The sequence below is a fragment of the Phalacrocorax aristotelis genome, chromosome 18, assembly GCF_949628215.1.
Source record: "Phalacrocorax aristotelis chromosome 18, bGulAri2.1, whole genome shotgun sequence".
Lineage (NCBI taxonomy): Eukaryota > Metazoa > Chordata > Aves > Suliformes > Phalacrocoracidae > Phalacrocorax > Phalacrocorax aristotelis.
The window spans coordinates 7,623,101-7,638,022 of NC_134293.1; the positions used below are offsets into that span (position 1 = coordinate 7,623,101).

Sequence of the window (14,922 nt, forward strand, 5' to 3'; positions counted from 1 at the left end):
CGCGGGCGGCACTCTGTCTCCCCCCCGCGCTCCTCAATGGTGGTAGGGGTGCGGCCGCTCTAGGCGGGGGAGGGGGATTGTTCTCGCTCCTCGCGAGTCCTCCCGGTCCCTCCGTTCCGCTTCCGGTTCCGCTGCCGCCCCCGCAGCGGTGTGTCCGTCCCACAGCGGTCTGTCCGTCCCGCCGCCGTGAGTGGGGCCGGGGTCCCGGGGGGATGTGTGTCACTGGGAGGGGGGAGGCACTGGCGGGGGCCTGGGAGGGGGCACTGGGATAGGGTGGGGAGGGTCACTGGGAGGGCACTGGGAGGAGGTGAGGGGCACTGGTGAGGCACTAGGGGTGGGGCAGGAATAGGGTGGGGACGGTCGCTGGTGGGGCGCTGGGAGGGAGACCGGGGGGGGATTGGAATAGGGTGGGGAGGGGCACTGGGGGCGGAACTGGGTTAGGGTGGGGAGGGGCGCTCGTGGGGCGCTGGGAGGGGGTGGAGAGTCACTGGGAGGACTGGGCAGGTGGGTACAGCGGTACTGGGAGGGGCACTGGAGGGACGAGGTGGGACTGGGCCGTGGGGTCACCGGGCACTGGCGGGGTGAGTGCTGGGCCCTGGGATAAGGCACTGGTCGGGGGTGCTGGGAGGTGGGCTGGGCTGGGGCTTGGTGGGACTGGGGACGGAGGTGGGATGGAAATAAGCAGAGCAAGCTACTGGGATACTGGTGGGACTGGGCAGGGATGAGGGACTGGGGGAGCTGCTGGAGATGGGAATGCTGGAAAGGGGAGATGAGACTGGTGGGGGATGCTCCTGCAACTGGAGGATATTGGGGGAGGTCTGGGAGATGCTGCTGAGGGGGAAGGGCTGGTGGGCGAGGGGTTTGAGAGGGCTGGGGATGCTGGGAAGGAGAGTGGGTGGGTGCTGCGGGTGGCGGAGGGGCTGCAAGTCCTGCTGGGGGTTGGGGACAGGTGGTGTGTCAGGGGCTGGCGGCAAAGCTGGGACAGGCGTCTGAGGAGTGAGGAGGTGATAAGAAGCATTTGGGAATGGGGTGGGGAGCACCAAAAGGGCTGTTTGCTCCCCAGGATGGAAACGGATTACCTGCATGTGCTGTTAGGGCTGCGGGTTTCTGAAGCTGAGATGCTGCTTTCCCTTTGCCATCCTGTGTTTGTCCACTCTGTTTAGTTCCCTGATGCTCCAGCAGCCCTGAACCATGCTTGGGCTATTGTGCAGCTGCTCAAGAGGCTTTGTGGGTGGAATGGGTGCAGATAAGAGGTGGTAGCACCAGCTGGGGTGTAAGCTAGGTTAAACTGCGTATCACTTCAGAGATGTAGGGGTGCAGTGCTGGGTTGTTTCAATGCTAGGGAGCTTGGATCAATACTGAGGCCTTAAACCTGCCACCTTCCTGTTTACACCTATGTGAAATCAGTGGTGAGGAGCTGGTCAGGCTGTCATTGGAGTTGTGCGTGGGGCAAAGCGGGTGTTGGTCAGACATGGGATCCAGTTTTCTGTGGGGTTTTGGGCTGAGGAGGCTTATCTTTCTGGTTATGATGCTTCCTTAGTCTTTTAATTTAATCATATTTTTGCTTTAGTCTACATTTAAATGTCAAGCCAATGCTTATAGCATTAAACATTGCCAGAGCTTCTGGAGAAATTCCTCTGTTTTGTCTCTTCTTGTTTGCTGGGGTTGGAACAGGAGCCTTTTGCTGTGTAGCTTGAACACCTCTTACCTGTCTCCATATTAGCAACTGCTGGATGAAGAACGATAGTAAGAAGGGGGCAATCTGAGGTAGATAATCTTCTAAAATTCAAGGATGTTTGTGATGTGGTAATTTATCTGGGCTGTGTTCAGTTTAGATTTGTGTAAAGATGCTGGCATTTTCCTGAGTTATTTAAAACATTGCTATTTGTATATCTGGGCTATTTTGTTTTTGGCCTTCATCTGGGACTTGCTGTAAACCGTGCTGAGTTTGCGTAGTGGATGAGATAATACTCAGTACTGCTAGCAAGCTGCTTCTGAACAATGTGCAGAGCAAGCTGTGGCATACGTGAAGCAAAAAATCTATGTGGTCATGAGAAAAAGAGCTTTCTCCTGTGTTGCACTTGGGAAATGGTAGTTTGCCTTTTGACCTAAGTCAGGTCTTGTTTACATCTATCAAAACAGGTTGTAAATACATGTGCTGTGCTTAGCCTTATCTGAATCTGAGTGTTTCTAGGATTCTTCGTGTTTTCAAGTATGTGATCTGAAGTTAGAAAAACAGAAAAATATCCTGCTTTTGGGTTTAAATATCATCTCTGAAATTCATCAGGGTTTCTTCCTCTGTGTAGCTTTCTGCAACTGGGATAATGTGCATCATGGGGTTTTTTTCTCCTGGATTTTCTCTATAATCTGCTGCTCTGGCCACCGTTAAAACAATATCAGACTGGCTCAGCTGGGAGGTGTGACCCAGGTTGATAAATCCACATATAATGCAAACAAAGAACAGCAAGGCTATGTTCAATGCCTTTTGCATGGCACAATGCCAAAACACTCTCATAGAGGAAAACATTTAAGCCATCTTTTAAGCTAGGCTCAAATCTGAAGGACTGTCAGCAATAACATTGCAGCTGAGCATGGCCTCACATGCTCAGACCCACAGCTTCTTCTGTGATGCTGGGATTTTTTTGCTGGAACGATTGCAATGTGGCTCCTGTGGCTTTCCCAACCCAGCCTCTGTTTTGGAAGGAGGGCAAACCTCTCCTGCAGGAGGAACATGCTTCCAGGGCTGTCCCCAGGTATAGTTTGCTCTCCAGCTTGGCAGGAGCAGTAGGGGAGAGAAATCAAACCAAACTCAGTAATACCACCTAACTGGGATGAGACAGTAACCGTGCAGGCACAGGGCAGGCAGGAGCTCCAGGGAACTGGGCTAAGCAACAGGTTGTTTCTCATCTGGTTGCTTGGCAGTTGGACAAGATTACAACTGCTCCGCATTGCTATGCTGTAGAGCACATCAAAGGGGGTAGAAATTGTGGCATTACCCCTCAGCTGCTGCTGCTGGGAATTCAACTGCTGATGTATTAAATTAGTCAAGGTGGATAGTGGGGTTGGGGTTGGTTAAGGGATGAGGAAGGAAAGTGTTAAGAAACAGCAAGCTGGCTGCGCTGCTGGGCAGTGTCTTGGAGTTCAAAGCTAAGCTTGCCCTTTTGTTGCTGAGCCAGCAAGACCTGTGAGATTTAGAGGCAAAACAGGCAGTGTTTAGGGAACAGATGACTTAGTACTTTGCTGGTAGCATTTAAGGTCATGGAAATATGTATAAGAGAATGGGAATTGAGGAAAAAAAAATAGAAAAAGGAGGAAGGGTAGGAAACCCTTTTTTTGGGATGGTTTTAGGGTCACGGGTTCTTAGCACTGATGTCTGTTTAATCAAAACCGGTAAAACTGCCCACTCTTATGCTTGGTTTTCAGCCAGTACTTGAAAACTGTTTGGGTCACGTTCATCAGAGCTAGCAATTGTAAGAATAAAATGATGGATATCCACGTATGTTTGGGCAATCCCTATATTCTAAGGTATTAATAATTTGGTTCCGTGGAGCAAGAATAGTGCTGGTGAGACCGTTCTCTTGGCTCTGCTAAGCACTTGCTGGCCCAGCAGCGGTTTTCAGTCCTGTCCATAAAAAATGCAGTGTAGCGCTGAAACAATAAGCTTGTGTGTGTGTCAGAGGTGGGATGTCAGATCTTGGCAGAGAAATATTGAGCTTGAGAGAACTGAAAAGTAATGGCTTTTCTTTTCAAAAAACCCTGCTTTGCATCTGCCGGGAACAAAAGAAGGGAAAGAAATGAATGGGCCTCGGGGTGGGTATTGCAAGTAGGGTTAATTGTTCCTTCCATCAAGATGCAACACAGGAAGGTATCATTAGGGGGAGTTGACAGTTTCCTTTGTATGAAACATGGACTTCTTGTTTCCAGTTGAGATATTAAATGTGCGGTGCTTTATTTGGAAAATGAAATTGTGTACCCAGGGGAAAGATGGCTGCAGAGCATGTCAAGACCTGCTGATTATAAGGAGTTAAAACCTGCCTTTTTTCTTCTGAGACTGAGAGTTTAAGAAGCTGGGCTAAGCACCACTGCTTGCCTAGCCTGTCTGTCTTGGGCTGTTGTGTTTTCACCAACATTGTTCATCTGAGCCCTTTAAATGCCTGGGTTTGCCAAGTAACATCAGCAGCAGGTGCAGAATGAAGATTGTGAAACTTGTGCCTGTGGACATAAAGCATTTGCTTCTTCCCCAGTGTTACGCACTTGCCAACTGTCCGTTCTCTGAGTTCCTGCCTTGCAAACTGGGTGTTGTCAGCTCCAAATGCTGTTTGATCTCTTGTTCTTTTTTTTATTATTATTCTCAGGTGTTTTAAGGAACTGGAACCATGACGGACTCCAAATACTTCACGACCAATAAAAAAGGTTAGTGTTAAGCTGGTGCAGTGGATTGGAGGTGGTGGGTGGCTATTTTTACACAGCTTTTTTAACTGCACACAGAAGAACTTGTGCTTTGCTGTTAGCTCTGTCCCTGTTTCTTGTCTTAATCGTCTAGGGAGAAACTTGTAAAGTAGGTCACATGGTGACAAAAGACAAAACTGATGTATTATATGGTTTTGTGATGCACAAAATGACCCAAATTGCTGCTGTGTCAAGGATCAGAGAACAGAACATCAGAATTTGAGTGCAGATCTGGTCAGAGATGAAGTTTTAATTATGGACTAGCAAGTTCAAGGCTGAGGATGGTTGTTCCGTTGGGCATCATAGGATTAAGTTGATTGAGAGATATTTAATATTTAAGGTATAAATGTCTACCTCTACATCAAGCTGTTGCAAAGATGATGGTATTTCCTGTTGCTGCTTCCTTGAAAGTGGTAGTGCTCTGTTGGACCTCCCTGTGGCTTTACCGTAGGTGTGGTGGTCACCTCACTTCAGGAAAAACTGCTGCCGTTAAAAAAAGGCAAAACAGGATCTTTGGGGACGTTTAACCTGTTCATCTGTTTCAGTGGAGGACATGTTCTGCTGAAACTGTTCCAGGCAGATTGATTTTTCTAACCTGTTCTTCAACAAAACAGTGTTTATCCCAACTCTTGCAGGCTGCAGTTTAATCCTGATATCGCTCATCTCTCTTTAGTAAATGTGGAAAATGGTTTGCTTTAACCCCTCCTTTTCAGAATGGCTGAATGTTTCTGATAAATGCTTACCAGTGAAAAAACTATAGTGTTGATCTATTTATGTTTTGTTAAGCCTCAGAATGAGCTCATAAATTTGTTAGAAAGATGTGAACTACCTTTGCTAAACAACTCTATCTGTAAGTTCAGTCCTAAAGTATCAGGCAGGTTTTCCTGGGATGGCTGCAAGAGGCCAGCCTGCGCTCTAGTGAGCACGCTGCTGCTGGCTCAGCTCTGTGCCGGGGCTCCATCTCAGAGCGAGTAGCGTGAGCGTCTCCTTCTCAGGCAGGACACATTACAAGTGGTGACTGCACTGCGTTCTTCAGAACAGTAACTTCTCTTCTTTTTTTTGAAGTACCTGTTAGTCTTTTTCTGCCAAGCTCTTCAGTAATTAGTGCTGCTGATCTGGCAAAGCGGTGTTGGTGTGTAGGGCTTGAAGGTTAGGGGCTAGAATGTATTTTGTCAGAGAGATTTTGATATTTATAATGTGTCCTCAGCCTGTGGCTTCCAGTAGGAATATTGCTCACTCTCCTTCCTGGGGAAGCTGTCAGTCAGAAGCATTATCCTTCTCACAGCACTTGCTCTGTCTGGAGCAGGCCTGATAAGCTGTCTTTTGCATGTGTTGCTTTATTTTGCAAACTTGCTTTACCACTTTTGTGATCCAGTCTGAACCGACTTTCCATGCAGTAATATCTGGAAGAATCAGTGTCATGGAAAAGGCTGCTTCGGGAACCTCAGAATCCAGGCGAGCTGTGTTACTTGCTGTGTTTGTTAGTAGTAGCTCTGTCTTTCTAGCTTGGAAGGAATAGATTCCACTGGACTAAATTTGTGCTTTCCTGTTTCTGCCACTGTGTATCATGCATTTTGGCTACGCTGCAGTCTGCTGTTTTCTCATTGCGTTCGCAGGAAGCAGGCGATGATGAGCAAAAGTTAAAAAGTCTGGGCAAAATTCCTAGCTAAGTTAGTTTTTTCTTGGAGGCACTAATCTGGTGTCTCCAAATATCTTTTTCATCCTGGTTATATAATAGTTGCCTTTGAGAAACAGACACTACAGTGATGCGGTTTAATGCTCTAGAAGTGGGAGAGCTGCAACATGCAGCGTGGTTCTTGTTAACTGCTTTTTCGTTAGCGAGTTATAGCCCATATCGTTCTCAGAGTGTTGCAGCTTTGCTTCTCATTGAGCCATGTTCTCCATAAGGTCTGTCAGCTTCCACATGTTGCTGTACCAGTTTTATGGGAACAACAGGCCGGCAAAGTAAAAAGTTGCTTAGTCACTTTTAAACTATCCTGAAAGCAAGATGCTTTTCTTCTCCCAAGAGGCTCAATCTGTTTTGTCCTCTGCCAGGAGAGATTTTTGAACTGAAGGCTGAACTCAACAATGAAAAGAAAGAGAAGAGGAAAGAAGCTGTAAAGAAGGTTATTGCAGCCATGACCGTGGGGAAGGATGTCAGGTAAAAGCAACTTTTCTTGCACCTGTAGCAGCTCTGGTTCTCCTGGGACCCTGTCGGGTGTAGTGGCACTCATCTCCCTGGAACAGCTCCAAGTTTGTTGTCTTGGTTGGGCAGCGAGGCTGGCTGTGTCTTTGCCTAGGCTATGCCTGAGTCACAGGTTTCTCAAGCTCCTTCCTGTTACTGGAAGCAGAAGAAACAACATTTTTCAGTGCCTATTTAGCAAGGTGCCTGTTAGCCCTTTTTATTTAAAAATCCATCCAGAATACAACCATTTAATATGTCGTTTTTAGATTATGCTTTCTCACTGCTTGCTAGCCTGGGTTTTAGTGTTAGGAGGGTATTTCCAAGTGTTTTTCTTAGCCTTACTGTCATAGCATAAATTTAAGCTACACTTCAAAATGAGTGGTTTTTAAACTGAACCTTTGCCTCATAGTAAGGCCCCGATAATTTTTTTGTGTTTTTGAGGCAACCAGAAAAACTTGCTTGAGTGAATGCTTTCTCTCTTCCAGCAAATCCTGTTACTAGAGTCTACCATAAAGTCGCAGTAGCCCTGGATTCAGGGCAGTGTGGTCTGCTGCCATGGAAATTAATATAAGGTTGCAAATTTAGCATCATGACTTCATTGTAGAATGAAGGAATAGATAAACTGGAAGGAAGAAAAAAATAATCTTTTTGGCCAACAGCACGTGCCCTTCACCTTTAGATCTCTACAGCGTACTTGAGAGCTGCAGATACCCTCGTGTAACTTCCTGCGCTCAACTGCAGTGCTGTTTGCAGATTGCCACTTGATATTTGAGTGAAACTCAGCTTGTCAGCATTTAAGCTCCTAATGACTCTAGAGTTTACTAGTCTGAAATTTGGCAGGTTCTTTGCAAATGTCCTGCATTACCAAAATGCTTTTAAGCAGCTTTTTTAGATCTGGGTTCATTTTCCAGGCCTGGTATGGCAGTTTTCTTGTTCAGTGAAATCCCCAATTAAAACACTTTTAGGAAATTGCATTAGCTTTCACCTGTTCCAGAACTGACTGATGTCAAAGCCCTAGAAAAGTTTCAATGATAAAGCTATTAAAAAAGCCATTGCAAGCTGTTTTGGGAGGGAAGCTGACCTCTCCTTAGGCAGCAGGGTATTTAGAGTGAAACTCCAGTTTTCCTGGCTTCCTTGATATTATTACTCTCCCCTTTGCATACCAGGTTATCTCACTGCTTTTTCTCTCTCCTTGCTCACTGTTGCCTGTCCAGCTCACTCTTTCCTGATGTTGTGAACTGCATGCAGACCGACAACTTGGAGTTGAAGAAGCTGGTCTACCTGTACCTGATGAACTATGCCAAAAGTCAGCCAGATATGGCCATTATGGCTGTCAACAGCTTTGTGAAGGTAACTTGCTCCCACAGCTCATCAGAAAATAGTTCAGCGCCATGGCTGTCACCATGTCTCCTTTGTCTGTTAGCCTTTCTGAGCTGTCATCTATCTCTGCTTTTGTACTTGAATCTGGGCTGGGGGTGCTTGTAGACGAGAGGAAAATAAAGAGTTGGCACGCTGAATCCAACAGGTCTGGGTCCTCTCTCACTTGCTGCTGCGAGGTATTGTAGAGGAGATGACTTTAAGTGCCCCTGTAAGAGGTCATGAGAGAGCCTGCTCCACAAAAAGCTGCTTCTGTCATTTTACTAATCGTCATTAAAGACCAACTTCCGGTACTGGATAACAGAATTCATATTTTTCATCTTCCAGCCTTTCTAGTACCTCCGTCATACGGAGATCTACTTCTTCTTTGAATGTTTCAGCTGTCTTTTTGTGGAAAACCTTTATCTCTGATGGAACTGAAAGATGGTTCACTGGAAAAATAAGTCTGATTGCTGTATTGCCTTTAATTCTGTTGTCAGGTTGCCTTTCCTTATCTAGGAAATGTTATTTCAGTCCCTTGTTATATAGGTTAAAGTTTAAGATTTCTCCTAGAGCATTATAAAATCCGAGGCACTGGGGAATCTGATCATGTTTTAAGTTTCCAGAATGGTGCCTGAGGCTGGAAGAAGTAAGAGGACTTAGGCTGAGAGCAGGTCTGCTCTTCTGGCCAGAGGTGTCTCTACCTCCCTCTCTGTAAAGAATACTGTTGTCTGTCATGTCTCCAAAGTGTAATTCTGTTAGAATGGACTAACAAACATCATATTTTCCAACTTCATGCTTTTCCATGTAAGGAAGTAATGTTTGATGTCCCTTTTGGCAAGTTGAGGGACAAGTGTTAGTAAAGGGAAAGTGTTGACACTAGTCTGCACTAGCTCAGCACTTCACACACAGTTCACGGTGTTGAATGCACTGGTAAGAGATGTCACTTGTGTGTGTTAGAAGTGATGCATTCAGGTGTTTTTTCAGCTGTAGGAAATTTAAACAGTGAAAGGTAAATGTACCTTATGCTTTTGTAGGTCACCCTGCATCCATCCTTTTGTAGGCTGATTCTGGAGGAGTGTTGCTCGATGTAGATGGATTGGATGTATGGAAAATTATGTAGGCTTGAACTATAAAGTGTTAGACTCACTTCTGGTTTGTTTGGTTTTTTCCCCCTCATCAGAAAAAGCAGCTCAAGAGTAGCCTTTGCCTAGTGTTTCATAAGCTGCAAACTTAAGGGATGCTTGTGTCTAGAACTGATGGCCTGTGAGAAATAGCCCTTGATGTCTTTTGTACTGTGTTTAATTGTTGACTACTCCCATTATATTCTTTCTCCTTTAAACCAGTAAGGCTGGAAACCAATGTTTTACTCTGTCTGAAAGTTGCCTGTGGCTCATTTTTGGGTGGTGAGAGCTGCCTCTCTAGCTAGCTTAGCTGTACTTTGGATTTAGCTGCTATATCATGTTGAAAGAAGCTTTGCCTGGAGAGAACCAAGGGACACCGAGATCACAGTTTTACTGTTTTACGAGCTGTCCTAGCCTGAAAACATCTTGAGATGGTATAGAATGTTTCTGTGAATCAGTAAGTTCCACCTTTTATCCCTGATCTGAAATAATTGCCTTTTAGCATGTAATCAGAATGCTTTTTGTTTTGAAATGAGAACAGCCTGAAGATAGCAGTGGCTAGAGATACAGATTTGTTTACTGCACTTTCTGTCCCATTGCAGGACTGTGAAGACCCAAACCCTCTCATCCGTGCTCTTGCTGTCCGTACAATGGGATGCATCAGGGTGGACAAGATCACAGAGTATTTGTGTGAGCCTCTTCGCAAGTGTCTGAAGGATGAAGACCCTTATGTACGAAAGACCGCAGCTGTCTGTGTGGCGAAGCTGCATGACATCAATGCCCAGATGGTGGAGGACCAAGGATTTCTGGATTCTCTGCGTGACCTGATTGCAGACTCCAATCCCATGGTAGTGTTCTTCCCGTGCGTTGCTTGAGTTTGTAATGTGCAGATAATCAGAAATATGAAGGCTTTTTAATTGCAATTGATGCACCGTGATGAATGCGTTGGTTATAGCACACTTGTTGCCTCAAAAATAGGAAATACCTTCTATTCTTAGATCTGTTTGTGGTTTTGTCTGTCTTGAGTGCTGTAGCAAAAGTGTGACTTCCTGGTCAGATAAGTCAGAAGAGCAAGAAATACTTGGTGCTGCCACCTTGGTGACAGCTTGTAGCTGTTGCCTTCCTACAGGCTTTGGCCGCTCTTGGAGTAAGAGGTTGGATTCATTCGTTCACTAATGTAGATAAATCCACTGGTCTGTAATGAGTGGGGAAAATCTATGCTTATGTTTTTAATACAGCTAAATGAGTCACCAGAGCAGAGGGGGAGATCAAGAATTTCACAGGAGTAAATTGCCACTAAACCAGCATGTCATCATGGTTAATGAAGGGTCCGTTTCCACAGCAGGCCTCTTCCACTGTTACTTTGTAATTAAAATGTGGTAGACAATGGATTAAAGTGCTCCACTGCACAGTCCTTTCATTCGGTGTTTTTTCCTGCAATCACCAGAATCCAGTGAGCATACAGATATCATTGTAACTCCTGTCAGGAAAGAAAACTTCTGCACCTTGATTTAACTCAGTTTAAGGATGTAACTGCTACTTTTTTAGCGCTCTCAGAGCATGAATCTGATTGAGTCTTCTTAAAGACATAATTTCACATTGTAAGGGCAGGACTAACAGCTCTTTCTATGATGCGTGAATGAAACCACATAAAGCAAATTGCTGACCTGTTATAGCTGTCTTTGGGCAGCTCTGGGTAAGTCAAGTGCGGTTGGTAAGGTAGCATCCCATTTAGCAGGACAGTTAGGGCTGCAGATTGCATTTCTTATGGCTTTCTAAAGACAGTAAAATTAAAGGTGTCTGGCTTTCATAGGCACAAGTCTGAGAGTGGTGGTGCCTATCAGAGGAGAGAGGCAACTATTGCCTCTGGCATCCAGCTCTCTTACAACCTGTTCTCTTTGTATGCCTCCCTGATTTGTTTTTTCATGCCAGTCTTCTGCATGGATGTTGACTACTTGAAAATGTGCTCTCTGTCTAGGAAATTTTGGGGCATATATGGGAGCACCTGCTTTTTTTTATTTAATGTTGAGGTTGTGTCTTGCTGCCTTGAAAGTACTTGACTGGGCTGCTTTAGTTTCATTTAAATGCTGGCCCCTGGCATTCACTAGCTCACAGGCAGCAGTGGAGTGTGCTGTGGAAAGGGGTATAACTTACTCTTCTCCTAGCTTGGGTTCCAACTCTTTAATTTTCTTCTGCTGATTACAGGCACGTGGATATGAGTTGAGGAGCTCAGGCTGAAAAGATGTGGTACTTCAGGAGAAACTAATAAGGTTTTGCTTGCCCTTTCTGCTCATTGATCTCTATGGAATAAACTGTTTTGGTAAATGAACCATTGGCTGTTATGAGAGAACTGGTATCTATTTCAAAAGTACATTAACTTAATAGTGACTTAAATGAATGGAGAGAAGAGGAGAAATACCAAAGGGCAGCGCATGCTCCATTTGCTAAATAAGCCGGCAAAAGTAGCATAGGGATTCCTAATAAAACATCAGTACAACTGATGAGCTCCTTGGTGGTAATGAGGGTGGGCTGGGACAGCAAAACCCTTGCAGCTGCTGCTGCAATTGATTGCAGCTCTACAGCTGCTGAAGCTGTGCAGGATCACAGTACCTGCCTCATGTTGTGCTCACCTGCTCTTCCCCAAGCTGAGGATTCACAGCAGGAGAATGCAATTTGGAGGAGTGATAGCGATGAAGAGGAGAGGCCTGTGGTGTGTTTTCAGATCTGCAGGCTTTGAGAGGATCTTGTGGCTGGTATTCAGTATACTGTTTTCCCAGGCTGTACTGTAGACAAGGCATTTCATTCTTGCTTTTTAAGGGTGCATGGGGAGAGCTTTTATCAGGCTTGGGGCTCCTACCACTGCTGCCTTAATACAATATTTAATCTGGTTACAATTTTTAGTAGATACAGACATTCCTTCTAGTTAAGTTTGAGGCTTTGGTCCCCTTTGAAATTCATGCCTTTGTGGCACAGGCATTCCCTCAAAAGTACAGGAGCTATCCACCCCTAATTAAGGCTCATCTTCCTAGTCAAAGTGTCCAGCTCATTGCTGCTTTCTCCATGTGAAACTCCAGTGGGGGTTCCTGATGACCAGGAGTTGTGTTTACCAGATAAGTTATATTCGTGTGCAAGCTGATATTTATTAAGGTATTTCTGCATGATCAGGTGGAATGCAGCCCTGCCTGGAAGCTCTTTTTAAGTAAAATGTGTGTATTGCTATTGGCTATCAAAAGAAAGATTGCTGAAAAGAATGGTACAGATGGATCCAGCCTTATGGCCTGTTCCTCTGTAAATGGTGTATCTCAATCATTGCAACCTGGTATCTAAGCTCCTTCACATTTATATTATAAATGTTTCTTCTCTTTTGATGACTTGTGGAAATAGGCAACATTAAATAATCAATGAACCAGAATTTTGTAGACAGGAAATCCCCGCTTGTTCTCTCTTCTGCAAAATGAGGATTTTGAGCAGGAGATAAAAACTCCTGTTGAAAAATAGTCTTCAAGAAGGGTTTTATTATGTTTTTGTAATTGTCTGCCTCTAGCACATGAGCAAGCACTAAGCATTCTAACTGGGTGCTGGGTAGAGTAACGACTCCATCTGTGGCCTGCTAATTGCCTTGTAATTGTGCGGGGATCAGGGTGCATGTTTCTATCAGCTCAAATCACCCTCATCATAATGATGTCTGATTAAGTTGGAGGTGACCTTGTCAGAAATGTTTTGGGTTTGTTTTTTTTATATTTTTAGACTATTAGTTTATTATCATAGAATCATGCAAACAGAAATTGGGGATGTTCAGGGCATTGCTTTGAAGTCCTGTTGAGGTGCTGTAGGTGCACAGCCAAGGTGCTTTCTCCATTTACCTGGGCTTTTTGTTGTCAGGATCTGGCCTTCGTTCAAATACAGTAATACAGTGATCTTTTGAACAGGTGTAGGATTGCATCCTTCCAGATGAGCTGGCTGTAGTGGTAATTAAAGGATTGACACCTGAGTCTGGTAGTTCACTAGCTTTTTCTAGAAAAATTTCTGTGGTAGCTTTGCAGTTTCTCCTGGATGAATTAATTCAAACTTCTAATTGCATATATATTGTTATGGATATATATGGCAGGTTATCAGATGGGTTGGTGGCTTGCTACATTTCAGCTGAGTTATCTGAGATGTGTTGCCTTGCACAGGCAACGGGCCAATAACGCATACAGGGGCATGGTTCAGTTACGGGTGGTTACACTGCAGAAGTTTGATTGTGGATGGAATCTTTAATCTCATTTTACAGATGGGCCTAATGTGCTTGTGGCTGCCCTTTGTGACTTGGGATCCTGCTGAAGAGCTTCCCTCCATCGAGGAGACTCTCTTTTCTTTCCAGAGCTGTCTTAAGGCAAATCCGTCTCCTTTTTTGCTGTTCATTTCCCTACATGAGGCTCAGCAGAACCAGGTCTCAATGTAAAGCCGGGGCTTGGCTGCTTTGGGCTGTCAGTGTGCTGCTGGACTTATTCAGTCCTAAGGGCCTTTCTTGCTAGTAACTTTGGTAGAGCACAACTCGGAAAGCATGTCCTCCCATAATCCTCATGTTCTAACAAAATACGGTTTCAGTATGGCATCCCAGGATATTTGTGTACTTGTACATGGGATGGCAGATCACTGCAGAGCACCATTCACACCCAGCAGCAGCGGTAGATAAGTGGGGTGAGAGGGGTAGGTCTGTTATACCCCTACTGATGGCCAGAGGCTCTCTGAAATCTTGGGCAAACTTTTTTTTCCTTAATACTGTCTTGTTCTGACATTTGTGAATCAGACCTCATGACTGGGCGCTCATCGCTGAGCCCTGGTGACACAGAGCAAGACCACGAGATGGCAGCAGTTTAAAGCAAAACCAAAGCTGTTGCTCGTTAGACACCTTATTTTTGTAACTAGTTCCTTTCTGCCTTTTATCATTGCGCTTCCTGGTTTTCTTCAGGAATGTAAATATTAGCAGAGAAACGTAAGAGGAAATCCATTGTAAGCCTTACTGGTCTTCTAATATTTGAATGGAACAACTTTTCTCTCAAAATATTTTCAATGATTGACCTTCTAGGGTAACCTTTAACCCATGGAATAGTTTTCATGTCAATCTACCTGTTATCCGCGTGGATTAAGTTGGGTTGATGTCACCTTCTCCCGGTTCTTTTCTAGGTGCTGTTGGGTTTTTAATTCTTTCTTGTGGCATTTTTTCTTCCTCATTGTTCGTTGTCACTGAGATGGGCTGGATCAAAGCCTTCACAGGTGTGGCTGTTCTGCTCTCATGTTTTTGTGGGCTGTATAGGCATAGCACTTATGTGCTGTCCAAAAATATGCCATATTTTATACCATCTACACATCACAGTTTATTGGGAGAAAGTGTTGTGAATCAATACAGAATAAACTGAGATCACATAATAAGTGGATGAGTAAATGCACTAAGTATGTGGAATATAATTAAACTCTTTTGCTGTGCCTGGCTCTTGGTGGTTGGTTTTTTTTTTCTTTAGCATTTAATAACCTGCCCTAAGAAGGGAATCTGTTGTGCTTTGACAACTAGAGGTGGCGAGGTCCATCTTGATCTAATCAGAATTCCCTCTAGCAGTATTGAGTTTCTATAGTTCACAGACTAGACTAAAAAGCTATTGAGATAAATCACAATGCTTTTTTGTCTCTCCTGCTGTGCCTGCAAGCCATGTAGGCTCCTTTTCTGCCAGCCAGAACTTCAGGGTGTAGGTTTGGGCTCCCTGGGTGACCTTATGGAGGAAGAAGGTCCTCATTTTATTCTTTTCCTTACTAGCTGGCAAGCAGTAA

General features: G+C 44.7%; 1 protein-coding gene across 4 annotated transcripts in view; it reads left to right on the forward strand.

Annotated features, from left to right (window-relative positions):
* The first annotated feature begins 26 nt into the window (after nucleotides 1-26).
* AP2B1 (adaptor related protein complex 2 subunit beta 1) overlaps nucleotides 27-14,922 on the forward strand; it is an 80,528-nt gene continuing 65,632 nt past the window's right edge. For 2 of the 4 annotated variants that reach the window (XM_075113219.1, XM_075113222.1), the window contains exons 1-6: nucleotides 65-186; nucleotides 1,675-1,767; nucleotides 4,356-4,413; nucleotides 6,505-6,610; nucleotides 7,849-7,984; nucleotides 9,717-9,962. In XM_075113219.1, coding sequence (XP_074969320.1) covers nucleotides 4,377-4,413; nucleotides 6,505-6,610; nucleotides 7,849-7,984; nucleotides 9,717-9,962 — 525 coding nt within the window. In that variant the 5' untranslated portion in view covers nucleotides 65-186; nucleotides 1,675-1,767; nucleotides 4,356-4,376. Of the gene's footprint in view, nucleotides 187-1,674; nucleotides 1,768-4,355; nucleotides 4,414-6,504; nucleotides 6,611-7,848; nucleotides 7,985-9,716; nucleotides 9,963-14,922 lie in introns of all 4 variants that reach the window. The other 2 variants (XM_075113221.1, XM_075113218.1) reach the window with 2 other exon arrangements.